Consider the following 13104-nt stretch of genomic DNA (forward strand, 5'->3'; position numbering starts at 1 on the left):
TTACGGGACGGTTCCGTATTTTACGGGACGGTTCCGTATTTTACGGGACGGGTGGCAGCCCTATTCTGGTTTGTGGTTAGAACCCAAAAACAGAACCAGAGCCGAGCACCGACAGGCGGGAATAAAACCGGAAGGTCCGACATCGACTCCGACTAAGCCCCGCCCCCTGCTCGGTGCTCACCTGCAGCCGAAAGCTTCAGTAAATCAGAATTAACGCCATTAATCTGAACATATTGTGAATTTTGTAACTTTCTATGCAACAATGGTTGATTCCTCTGACGTCATAATGATCCGGTTCATTCAGTGCTGCGGTTCCAAGCCAGTGAACGGTTCTTTCCGATCCTCTCTTCGTCCGTGAATGCCTCGCAGACAACGCGCGGTCTGGCGTTCATTAGACCTGATTGAAGTCACCTGGAGGCGCGCGCGGCCGCTTTAGCGGAAGTCACTGAGGTCAGGAACTGTTCCGTGCACGTGGAGCGCGGTTCGGTTCGGAGGGATGCAGAAAGGCCTGAAGAAGTACTTCGTGAACATGGACGAGTACCTGTCCAGTCTGGGTCTGTACCGGAAGATGGTCGCGCGGGATGCGTCCAGCCTGTTCCGGGCCGTTTCCGAGCAGGTGAGTCGGTGCGGGGGGTCAGAGGTCACCGAATGGAGATGATAGGTTTGGAACAGGACCAGTGTTTCTGTGACTGTTCCGATTTGACCCATTCGGTTCGGTTCTGTCCCGCAGCTCTACTTCTCCCAGAACTACCATCAGAAGATCCGACTAGACTGCGCGAGCTTCATGCGGGCCAACAGGTGCAACTTTGAGCCGGTGAGTTGGGCCGAACCGAACCTAAGCCCCCACTGGGGTTTGCCTCAGAGCTGGATAGCATAGCTCCGGGGGGAGCTGTGCTATCCAGAACTGGGTCGGTGTGTTCTGCTTTTGGAGATGAAGAACCTTGGTGACCTTTGACCTGGACATGTTCTGATTGTTTGGGCTGAAAGAGTGCTGGGATCAATGGTTCTGACAGAACCGAAGCACCGCCCCCTGCCAGGTGCTCACCTGTCTGCTGAGCCCCGCCCTCTGACAGGTCACCTGTCTGTTGTCCCTGCAGTTTGTGGAGGGTTCCTTTGAGAAGTACCTGGAGCGTCTGGAGGATCCGAAGGCGAGTCCCTGTGAGCTTCTGTCTCACCTGAGCTCACCTGGATCCCACCAGCTCAGTGTGTGTGTGTGTGTGTGTGTGTGTGTTTGTGTTTGTGTTTTCAGGAGACGGTGGGTCAGGTGGAGATCAAGGCTCTGTCTCAGCTCTACAGGTGAGGTCACATGACTGCTGCAGGTCACATAGTCACCTGGCTGCAGGTAACTTCCAGTCCACCTGCAGGCGGTGTTTCCTGATCTACCGTTACCCCGGGAAACCGGCCACCATCATCTCAGAGAACGACTTTGAGGACAAGGTGGGGTCACTGAGGTCAGGTGTTCAGATTGGCTTCTGATTGGCTGCTGGTGACCTCGACCTCTTCTTGCCTAGGTAACCCTGTGCTGCTCCATCAATGGTCACTATGACATCATCTATGGGCGGAGCTACCCAGCCTCGGCAGCGCTGTGCCAGTGTGAGTGGGCGTGGCCTCAGGCGGGGAGGGAGTGTGGGTGTGTCTACCTGCTCAGGTGTGTCTCTGTGTGCAGCTCTGCTGTACGAGCTGCTCTACACTCAGGTGTTCGGCGTGGAGGGAGGGGAGCTCTGGCAGGCCATGGAGGCCTTCAGGGCTGGAGGTCGTCGCTATAGAAACAGCCTGTCTGTGTGCAGCGACGTTGACGTGGGCTACGACGCACCTGAGGACCGGGTGCACAGGTGAGCCAACCTTCCAACTTCCTGATTGGATGTCTGCGGTCACATGATGTCAGCGTTGGTTTCACCTGCAGGGACGAGGCGGAGGCGGGCGGAGCAGCAGAGGAGACCAAGGTGAGGCTGCCAGCCTTAGGCTCCGCCCACATGTAGCTAGCCCCGTTTCCATGACAACAAACAAGGCACTGAAGTCTGAAGAAGATGGTCGAGAAGTGATGATGTCACCGTTTAAATGCAGGAAGAAATAAAGATGGCGGCTTCTGCAGGTCTGGTACAGAATCTCCAGAACCGGATCCGCAGGTCCGGCCCGGTGTCTAGTGAACCGGGAACGCACCAAGGAGGCGATTCCATCGGACCGGTTCTGGAGGACCGGATCTGGAGAAGCCCCCTAAGCCTGCATCGTGGCGCCCCCTGCTGACTGTCAGATTTTTTTTTCCTGGCAGTCTGACCGAAGCGGAGTGTCCGGCTCACTCAGACGCATCGGGAAGGTCAGACGATGAAATAGCAGCCTTGCTATACCTGTGGTGATGTCGTGTCTGCTGTCGTTTAGCCGTCTGCTGAGGCTCCGCCCACCTCCAGACTCTGTTTGCCCTACAAAGTCCTGAAGTCTCTGGACGGCGACGTCTACAGGAACCTGGAGTTTGACGTGTGGCAGGACACCTGCAAAGGTAATGCAGGAAGTCACCAGGCCAACCTGTTGATCAGACCAACAGAGAAATCAACCAATCAGATCAGTAGAGCTCTGATTGGTTGAGAGGTTGGGGATGGGTTACTGCATTTTGTTCGACATCCTAAATATAAAGTCCAAACTACTGCCAGATTATTAATCCAGCGCCGTTTCTCTTCAGAACTAGACTAGTTCATCTGACTCCTCTTCAGTTTCCATCTCATTCACAACTTGCCTTTTTGCGCAGCGTGATTGGCAGAAAATGTTCAGGTTGGGAGGGGTTAGGGACCAGTGATGCATTCGTAGGGTGTCGGATAAACCATACTCAGTGATTTTGATGACTAAAGCTTATTATTTGAACAACAATTTATACTTGATTTTTGCGATAGAACCATTTTAACCATCATAAAATGAAAAACTGCCAATACATCGTCCAAACCTACTGTGCTGTGCTGAACTGTTGGTCCCAGGTGAACCGGTCAGCTGATCACAGGTGAGACACCTGGATGAAGTCAGGTTGTTTGTAGTAATCTGATTACTTTGCTGTGACAGAGATGCAGAAGACGGACTACATGGTGTTCGCGGGTCGACAGTACTTCCTGGGAGACAAGTGCCAGGTAACGATTCACTTCCTGATTTGCTGTTCTCCAGACCTTCTGCAGCTGGTCGAGGGCCGGACTGGGAACCTGGACCGGTTCTGGAGGCTCCAGAACTAGGATCAGCCTCAGTTTCCTGATTTCAGGTTCGTCTGGAGCCCAAAGGGAAATTCTACAATGCCTTCATCCAGGAAGTGGGAACCCACTCGACGGCCGTCACCGTGTTCATTGAGGAGCTGGGAGAGAAGTAAGCTGGGTCTGAACCAGAACCCTGTTAGAACCTGGTTCTGGATCTGGCTGTTGGCAGCAGATTGAAGTTCCTGCTGATGTGACGCAGACACCTGGTTCCGCTGACGGATCTGAAACCAGTCAACCCAGTGCCTGCCTGGAACGTGGCGGCGCCAGCCAGGAAAGGAGATCCAGGTGAGGTTCTGGTTCTGTTTGGGTTCTGGTTCTGTTGGGTTACACAGTGACCCCTCCGTGACCCCTCTGTTCTCTCAGCAGACCCAGAGTCTCGAGGTCAGCGTCATCACCGCCATCGTTACTTCAGGAAGTCCCGCGGTAGCAGCGGGGCAAAGGGGACGGAGCTACTGATGCCGCCGCCCATTTCCTATGGAGGCCCCGCCCCCTCACCCCTCCCTCCTCGCTTCCAACCCACAGGTCATCCTCGCCCACCCCTCCCTCCGTCACCAGGGGCCCTGACCTACGACCCTTATGCCCCCCCACACCACCACACCCCTGCAGCAAGAGCCCCACGCTACGGCATGTCAAGGTATAACGCCGTCCAACATGTCCGCCGTCTGTTACACCCCACCCCCAGCTGCTTCATGTCTCTGATTGGCTGGTTTCTGCTCTTCTCTCCAACCCGACCTGACCTCGGGGTTCTGGTTCTACCCTGAAGTCCTACTCGGTTCCTGAACCGTCAGCTGATTGGTCCACATCTGACCTATTACCACCCAGGCAGAAGATATTACCAGGACTACGAGAATTACGCCTTCCGGTCCCGGTGAGTCCACACGACCAGAACCAGAACAGGTCTTTCTGAACCTTCTCCTTCATGTCTTTGTGTTGCCAGCCGCAGTCGGCGCCACTTGCTGGCCGTCAGTAAGGAATGTCAGTTTGGGTTTCCCGCTGAGGCGGTGGAGGAAGCAGCCGACCTCGACCCGCCCATGACCTTCTACCAGCTGGAGGACGCCGGCGATGCCGTCTTCCCCCCCCTGCAGGTGAGCAACCAGAACCAGAACCGGGTTGCTTCCAGATCACAACCGCAGTACTGAACATCGCGGACAGGAGGGGTCCCATCGGGGGTCCCGTCGGTCGTGGGTGGGGTTTAAATGATGAGAGTTTGTCATTTAATTTCCTTCAGGCTGAGGTTTTTCCAGGTGTCGATAGCAGAACTGCTGCATGTTGGCATCGTCGGGGCAACGAGGCAGAGGGGCAACATACTGATATCGTACATTGGAGTATCAGGAAAGATTTGTACTGTAGAATACTTGGATATTTCCAAAAGTACTTTAGAACAACTTTTACCAACCCAACCTTATTTGCTACTAGAGCTAGCTGCGGCCATTAGCGCTGCTGTTGAGTCCATTACTGTCTCCTGATTGGTTAAACCTGCTGATGGTGCTCCCACACAGGGCCCTGCTGTGGGTCCCCCCATAGGGGGCCCCTCACCTCCCTCAGGCTCCTCCTACCGGGTGCAGCGGACCGCGGTGGGCCGCCCACCAACCTCCCCGCCCGGCGCCACGCCTGCCTGCTCCTCAGAGGACGACCAGGCGGACGTCAGCACCGTGGAGGACCAGGGTGAGTGGCCGACCTTTCAGAATAAAAGCCTGGGTGAGCGTGCCGTGTGACGGCCATGTGATCGGTTTCAGCCGAGTACGCGGAGGAGTATGTGTTCGGCGCCCAGGGTGAGGATCGGCACGTTGCTGCCATGTTTCCTGCTGGGACAGGAAGTGACATCGTGTTGTGTTGTAGATCAGAGCTACCAGATGCCAGGCGTCTACACAGCCAATGAGCCCGCTGCCACTCAGGTAACGACGCTTACACCTTGCCCTGCTTCCCTGATTGGCTCCAGCTCCTCTCTCCTGATTGGTCCAATCAAACTGCAGCTGCCCTGCCTACTTCCTGTTTCTTCCAGTTAGATGGGCGGGGCTAACACTAGCCCTTCATCATTCAGCATGAATCACTACAGACACGCCCACAAACACCTCAGTTTCCTCCATTATGGCCATAAGTTCTCCAATGAAACCCAGACGTTTCATTTTTATGACCTTTGACCTTTGTGGTTGGCTGTCAGGTTCCCAGCCATTCAGGTTGTTTTTTCTGTCTGATCTTTGATTCTTTGACCTTGTCTTTGAACTTTTTGGTTGTTTTTCCTTGCAAAGCTTTTTTGCTGCTGCTGCATGTTGGAAACATGCTTCATAAATAAATATATTTGATTTTTGTCTTATTATGAAAGGACGAACAGGAAAGGGGTCCGACCAACTCTCCAAGCAGATCAGACATAACCTACAGCTACACTCCACAGGTAAGCACACCTGCTTCTGCCCCCAAACTCTCTGAGGAGCCTGTTCCCCTCCTGGCCTGTGGGGGCGCTGCACCAAGAATCGACACAAAAACCTCTGAAGACACTGAGGCAACTTCCTTCTTCACCAAATGGAAACAAGATGGAGGCGTCAGACTTTAGCTGTTGGAGGATTTCTCTTTCCTCTTTGGCTAAAGACCAGGAGCCATTTCTCCTGCTAGCGCTAGGCTAACACGTTAACTTTGGTGGGATTTACCCAGAATGCTCTCTCCGGTCTGCTTGGAGTTCACATTCAAACCAAACCCAGACTGAGGTTTGGAGGACCAGAGGTCAGAGGTCAATTAGCGTTCACACCAACGGAACTGGATTTTGACTAGACAGATGGACTGAAGTGGAGTGATGCAGCTTCAGACGTGAGGTCACTTCGTTCATGTAGCAGGGTTCCTACATAAGGGTCGTAGTGCGTACCCACTTCCTGCTTTAGCCCCGCCCCTTTTGGGTTAGGGGTTGATAAACTGAGCAGAAATAAAAATAATAGTCACAAACTGACTGAGGAAAATAAAAGAAAACGTTGCAAATGCAAAACAAATTTCAGATCTTAAGATATTAACATGTTGGTTTAAATATTGGGCTTTTGTGATGTTGCAACGTTTAAGCACTCTGTAAAATAAAAAGATTTCACTTTAAAAATGGAGGTGGTTTTTAACTAACCAGAGGATTAAATGTATCATAATTTAACTCCTCATCCCTGTTAGAAGACCACATTTTATTATATTAAAACTTAAATATAGAATAGATTTCTGCTGTAATATCCACTTTTGAAAATCTTTCTAAAAACTTTAATGAAGTCAATTTAAAAAATGTTTATTGTCTGAAAATCTCATCACAAAACGCAGGAATTGATATTTATTTTTAATTTCTTCTGTAGAAAGTCGTTGCAGGGAAAACTTTATATATAATTATGAAATGAATATCTTTTTGTGGGGGTGGAATAGAAAGCTGCTTGGTTCTTATCGTCATCATGATTTTTAAACATGTTTTTTTCTCAGGCTAGAGGAGAAAACTGATGAATTATTGTAACAGTTTTGGTTCATAAAGTCACAACATCCATAGTTTCTCTTAAAAAGTTACTTTAGTTTTTTATTTTTCAAATGTAGCATCAGGCTTTTCTTAACTAAAATTTATATTGTCATTGATATTTTTCAACACATAAAAGCTCCACTTTACAGCAAACTTTCAGTCATAACAGAACATAAAATATGAAGCTAGTCAAACAGACTGTTAAATTGACTATTTTATCGTATTAATTTATTTTTTTTAGTCAGCCATCTGTTGCAAAAAAATCAGTTTTCAAAGAATTGAAATACGTTTTGTTTGAACTTGTGATTATATCGAGTTTTGCTCCGATGTCTCCAGCGATGAGTTTGGAGCAAAAATATCTTTTCTGGATGCCTCGTTCTGTCCAGCGCTCGTAACCTGAACTCCCTGACGTTCACCTCTAGAGGGGGCAGGTGGGACGGCCCCACCTGTCAGGTGAACTGCCTCAGGTGTGTTTGTTCCAGGTGGTGAAGCCGCTGCCGGTCATCTGCTCCTCCCCCTCCTCCTCCTCTTCCTCGCCTCCCTCGCCGTCCCGGGTCCCGGCCGCCACTCACCTGCCGCCGGCCGCACACGCTCAGACTCGCCCAGGTACGCCTGCTGTCAGTGGGCGGGGCCGCCGGTCAGCCGGGAGATCTGATTGGTTTTCTCTCCTCAGTTTCCATGACGATATCCGCTGCCACTCCCTGGTTGGTCAGCGAGTCGGGCGAGCCTCTGTGCACCGTGCTGGCTCCGCCCCCTTACTCCTACGACCCAAACGGCAGCGACTTGCCCAGAGGTCAGAGGTCACATGGTTCAATCTGGCCCCAGGGGTCGGCTCTAGATCTGATGATGTTTGTGTTCAGACTGCAGGGTCGTCCAGTACTACTACAACCTGGGAGTGCAGGTGGGTAACTGGGGGTAACTGGGGGTAACATGGTTGTTGCCACGTTAACCCTCTGCCCCCTGACCCCCCAGTGGTTCCACCAGAGCTGCTGGCAGCAGCAGGCCTACCCTCCCCCCACCTCCCCCCACTACCTGGGCCAGGAGCCCCCCCCCCACGGTGAGTCGGGTCCAGAGTTGATTGACGGAACATTCTCTGTAGAACTGGGTCGTTTGGGCCGGAGCTCAACCCTCTGACACCAGAGTCTGTTTGAAACCAGTCTGAACTGGTGAACTGGGATGTGATGACTCCTTCCTGTGCTTCTGCCCCCAGCGGCCCCCCCTCCCTTCCCTGAGGGTGGCTGTGGCCGGGCCCAGCAGCCACCCTCCTCCTACCCAGAATCCTCCAGGGCATCGGACAGCCAGACGGAGGCCCAGCCCAGCGGTCGGTACCGGCACCACCTTCTGACGGTAGGAACTCGATAGAAAGTCTGAACCTCTGATGCTCCTCCTACTTCTCAGGCCCTGCCCCCTCAGTGGAAGGACCCGCCTCCATCATGACCCCGGCGTCTCCAGGCTCCGCCCCCTCAGGACTGCTGTACCCGGATCAGACCGCCCTTCCTGCCGCCACTCTGCTGCACCTGCCATTTGAAGCTCCGCCCCCTGCTGGCTACCTGCCAGCAGCGCCTCAGCCTCCTCTTCCTCACCCCCCCCACCTGCCCCACTCCTCCTACCATCCTTGCGTTCCTCCTCCTGCCCACTGGGGGGCGCTGTCGACCTCAGGCCACGCCCCCCGTGTCTACTGCCCCGTCCCCAGTCCTCATGTGGTCGGCTACATCACCGCCCCCCACCTTCATCACACCCCCACACACTACATGTCCCCCTCCATGTGAACGTTAGCTTGTGGCTAACGGCTCCCTTTATTTTCAGTGGGTGTCGCTAGCAGGTTCAGGTTCAGGATTTGAGTTCCAACTAAAGTCACATGACTGAGATGCACTAGGATGGTTTTCTCCAACATGTCTGCCACAGTCACTTCCTGTTCAGAAGATGGAGGAATCAGAACTGGGTTGTTCTGAATAGCAGCTAATCACAGTGGGAGGCGGGGCTAAGGGGCGGGGCTAGTCCCTCACCTTTGCGAGGGATTTCTTTGTGTTCAGTTCTGGTGCCGGTTTGTTTTGGGTGAATAAAGTTCGTTCCACAGCAGAATCGGGTCAGTTTCATTTCTGGGCTGTAGGGGGCGGAGCCCGACCCAGAGTGACCTCAGCCCCTTCCCCACTTGTTTAAAAAACTAGAAATGAGCAGAAATATTTTAAACCAGTAGAAATTTATTTACAAAAATCAACACAATATTTACAAACAATGATGGAGGCTGATGTTGGACCAGACCAGAACCCCTCTGTCTGGTTCCGGTCCGACTGGTCAGGGGGAGGAGCTTACACAGGAAGCGGGTCTCAGCAGAATTCTGTTGCCATGGAGACTAATGATGACCCTAATGCTACTTCCTCATTACTAACAGTGTTCTCATGGCATCAGCTCAGCGGGAATCTCCACGGTCCAGAGGTCGCGACCTCCCGGGGCCTTCAGGGGCCCCTTCAGCCAGCGGGGATTGGACAGCCAGGTCAGGTGCTTCTCCTCTAGACCAATCAGAACGGCCGAACGCTGCAACTCTGCTAGCTCCGCCTCTGGCAGGGAGGTGGGGCACTGCCAGGTCCTGCCCACATCCACCAGGCCTGGCAGGAACAGACGGAGATGTGTTCATGACCGGGCTTTACACGCTGCCTCAAATGCACCACCACCCAGGGTCCGCAGGTGGGTGATCCGCCAGGACTGCTGATGCGTTCAGGGCAGCGTGGAAAGTCCAGCAGTCGCAGGTCACCACTTGCCACCATGTGCTGACTGGTGGTGCATTCAGGGTCACCTACCTGCAGTGATGTCAGTAACCCGTTACTCTAATCCAGCCAGTTTTTTCAGTAGCATGTAATCTATTTTCTTTAGTAATTTAATCTCTGTGCGTCTCGCCACCGTTTCTATACAGCAGCTGAACCGTGGAGGAGATGCACATCTTATCCTGGGAAAACAGGAACTACTTTGGGTTTCTGTCATCAAGTCTCATTATTATAGGCGACTTTGGGCTTTTTTTTTTTTTTCTAAATTTGTTTGCAAATTTAATGAGTTGCGTTCGGTTTCCTGGGCTTGTTTTTGAACGTGAAGCTGCTCATTTAGAAATAAGCAGAGACACAATAAACCCCAGAATTTGACTGACATCATTTCCCAGATGATCCATCCCGATGTGTCTTTGTTAATGTCCAGGCAATAGAAATATTTATATGACCTGTGAACGACGTCGAGCTTCGCGCTCCAGAAATCTTTAAACATCGAGACGAACATGAACAGATCAATAAACATGAAAACAGCCACGAACGAACGAGTTCACAGCTGAACGTCATTCGTTAGTTAAGATAAGTGTCACTAATCTGTGCAGCCATCTGATTGGAGGAGCTGCAGGGCCGTAACACAGAGGGGGCTGGAAGGGGGCTCTAAAATCCTATCTAGAGTTTTACAGACGGTGGAACAAAGAAAAACACACTAAAATTATTAAAAGTTTTTTTTGGGCTGTTGTAATCATTAAACAATCTATTCTTCAGTTCAACCTCATAAGTGGAGACACATTGTTGATGTTTATGAAATAAATGTTGATTTGGTGAAACTCAGTGTAATTTCTGCATTGATTGGTTGTCAGCAGATGCTGAAAGTAACTAAAAAAGTAACTTGTAATCTAACTTAGTTACTCTCCAAATCAAGTAATCAGTAATCCAATTACAGCTACTTTTTAAAGTAACTATGCCGTCTCTGCCTACCTGCCACCACGCCGCGGCCGAAGCGTTCCCCGGACTCCAGCAGCTCCTGGACCCCGGCGGCGCTCAGCCCCCAGGCTCCGCCCAGCGCCGCCCTCCACTCCTCCCCCTCCCAGTCTTGCCAGGCGATGTGGACCGCCAGGGTGCGGTTCTCCAGCAGCGCCAGCAGGGGGCGCCAGCGGCTCTCCACAGTCTTCACCCCGTCCAGAACCAAACCGGCGTACGGCTGCCGGAACGACAGGCACCACAGCTGGACCGCCATGCTGCAGAGGAGCATCATGGGAGATTTGAGTTTCACTGGTCAGAAGTTTACCCCACCTGCAGTCTAAAAGCTCCGAGAGCGACTTCACTGTGTCTGTGGAGGCAGCTGCGGCTAGCAAACGGGAGAGAAGCCAGAATCTCGATTGAATAAAGAAGCAAAGGTCTCAGGAAGAAATGAACACTGAGGTGATGTTGAGGCTGTAAGGTCCTTGGGGCAGAAGAAAGTAGATGACCGCATGGAAGAAATTGGCTTACAAATGAAGCAGCACAGTGCTATGTTAGCGGCTATTGCTAAGTCAGTTCAGCTCCAGTTGGAGGATCTCAAAGACTTTAATAAGAAAGTGATAGAAATGGAGAAACAAGTGGATTCATTCTCCAAAGTGAGCCTGCAGCTGAAAGAGTCCTAAACAGTGAAAACGGTGGAGCCTAAAGAACATCTGAGAAGTGGCAAAGGTCAGTGAAGAGGTCGACGTCGTCCACAGGGTCAGACAAATCATTCTGTTTGTGAGGCGAGACGACATCTGGAGGAAAACTAAACTTCTCCCGTTTGCACAGAAGGAGTTTGCTGCAAAGCAGCGGCAGCTTGGCTCCATTGAAGGCGGACGCATCACGGATGTTTCTCAGTTGAGGACGGAGATGCAGATTAACGGTTCTGGACGGCTCTGTTACGGGAGTAAAGATTAAGGGTTTTTCACTCCTAAACCTTTTCCTGCATGTGTTCTACTCTTCAGATAAAAACTGGCGACTAAAAGACAACAGGAACACTACAGCAACGTTCTGGTCGCAGCAACAGGGAATAAAATCCCTTCACTCCCAACTAGTGGCCTGCTGTGACCTCTGACCTTAATCCTACTGAGCATCTTTGGAAGGGGCTGAAACATCTGGAAAAGGTTCCTAACCGACATCTGGAGTGGAGGAGACCCGGCTGACGGGAACCGTTTGTCTTGTTTTATGAGTTTATTTTTTAAATGTTGAACGATGTTTGAAAAGAAATGTCTGACTTTAATAAACTAAATTCATTATTACGTTTGTCAGATTCAAGTTGTTTCTGTTTTTTACATGTGTAATTACTGAGAAACGTGGATTATTAAATGTGAAGCTGCTAGTGAAGGAAAAAATGGCTGAAAAATATGGAAAGATAATTGGCTTCAAAGATTTGGCGTTTTTTGGTGAAACATTAAAAGTGATGCATCCAAATCTCTTAAAACAGATTTATAGAATAAATTGGAAACAACTAAACATTTGTTTAATGAATGTAACGAATAACTAAATTTATGGGAACTATTTCATAACTTTCTGTTTTCTAAAGCCATAAATGTGGATTTTGTTTTAACACCAAATATTCAGTTTGGTTTATTTCTAGTGAATTATTGTAACAAAATATGATATCCATACATGTCAATATGCAAAACGCTCGGCTCATTCGCTGCTTTCAAACACAAACTTTCCTTTTCAAAACAAATCTGATCAGAAACGCAGCACAGTTAACAGAGTTAATGGAAACGATTAGTTTCTAAAAATATGCTTTTATTTGATTTTTATTCATTTTACTGCTTTGTTTCATTTTTATTTGTTTTCTGTTATTGACCATTTGATGTTTTCTTTGTGTATTCAATAAATACATAAAAAACGTTCACTGCAGCAGAATGACGTCACCAGGTCTCACTGCGCCTGATTACGTCATACTGATGAATTTATTAGAATTGCAGGAAATATTGATAGTTGATCAGTTTTCTCTCCGGTCCGAAGTCTCGACTTTTAACTTCAGGTTCGGATTTTTCTCTTCATACAACCAGGACCAGAACCAGAACCGGGCTGTTCACTGTTCATCAGTGAACAGCCCGGTTCTGGTTCCAGCAGCTGGCAGCAGGAGGAGGAAACACTGTAAACAACCCAGTTTTGGTTCTGGTCGCTTTCAGTCTCTCTGCAAGAGGAGCTGATGCTCAGCAGAACCATCTGCGGGTTGAGGATCCAGAACACCCGAAATGGACCCGATTATAACCCACCTGAAGGTTTCGAACCCGACCGGAAGTCCTCCCCTGACCGTCAGCCTGCAAGAAACCAGGTGATTCGCTTTTGATCGCAGTTGCTAAGTCCAAGCGCACGCGCAGAAAAGCACCGCAAACCGATGCCGAACCTTCAGAATCGATCCGCAGAGTTCGGAACCGGCGGTTCCTTCTCCGTCCTGCTGTTTTCTTCTCACCGTCCCGGATCTCCGGGGCGGTGTCGCCCTCTGCAGGCCGGAAACGGTAAGGCTGAAGTTCATGTAAGTTCTGCTCCCTGACCAGAACTTAGTACACCTCGCGAAAATGGACCTCGCTGCAGCAAACAGGAAGGGGCGGGACGGACCACTGTCAGTCTCAGGCCTTGTTTGGAAATGGTACCATTGTACTCCGGAAGTGAAGGGGGCGCTATT

General features: G+C 50.6%; 2 protein-coding genes across 2 annotated transcripts; one reads left to right on the forward strand and one right to left on the reverse strand.

Moving 5' to 3' along the window:
• The first annotated feature begins 27 nt into the window (after positions 1–27).
• Positions 28–8775, forward strand: alg13 (ALG13 UDP-N-acetylglucosaminyltransferase subunit). The gene is made up of 25 exons (XM_016665669.1): positions 28–616; positions 731–814; positions 1098–1148; positions 1250–1296; positions 1365–1437; positions 1512–1593; positions 1667–1832; positions 1904–1943; positions 2377–2494; positions 3046–3110; positions 3236–3336; positions 3427–3512; positions 3594–3861; positions 3991–4095; positions 4165–4312; positions 4727–4892; positions 4964–4999; positions 5067–5122; positions 5551–5619; positions 7179–7302; positions 7370–7489; positions 7557–7597; positions 7669–7816; positions 7883–8017; positions 8095–8775. The coding sequence occupies exons 1-25, from the start codon at positions 497–499 to the stop codon at positions 8463–8465; spliced, it is 2820 nt and encodes a 939-aa protein (XP_016521155.1). The 5' UTR covers positions 28–496; the 3' UTR covers positions 8466–8775.
• A 102-nt stretch (positions 8776–8877) lies between these two features.
• LOC103130126 (protein CXorf40A) lies at positions 8878–13104 on the reverse strand. The gene is made up of 4 exons (XM_007541446.2): positions 12826–13104; positions 12695–12739; positions 10431–10690; positions 8878–9302 (listed from the first exon to the last, which is right to left on the reverse strand). The coding sequence occupies exons 3-4, from the start codon at positions 10687–10689 to the stop codon at positions 9094–9096; spliced, it is 468 nt and encodes a 155-aa protein (XP_007541508.1). The 5' UTR covers position 10690; positions 12695–12739; positions 12826–13104; the 3' UTR covers positions 8878–9093.

This window comes from Poecilia formosa, unplaced genomic scaffold (assembly GCF_000485575.1).
Source record: "Poecilia formosa unplaced genomic scaffold, Poecilia_formosa-5.1.2 Scaffold608, whole genome shotgun sequence".
Taxonomy (NCBI): domain Eukaryota; kingdom Metazoa; phylum Chordata; class Actinopteri; order Cyprinodontiformes; family Poeciliidae; genus Poecilia; species Poecilia formosa.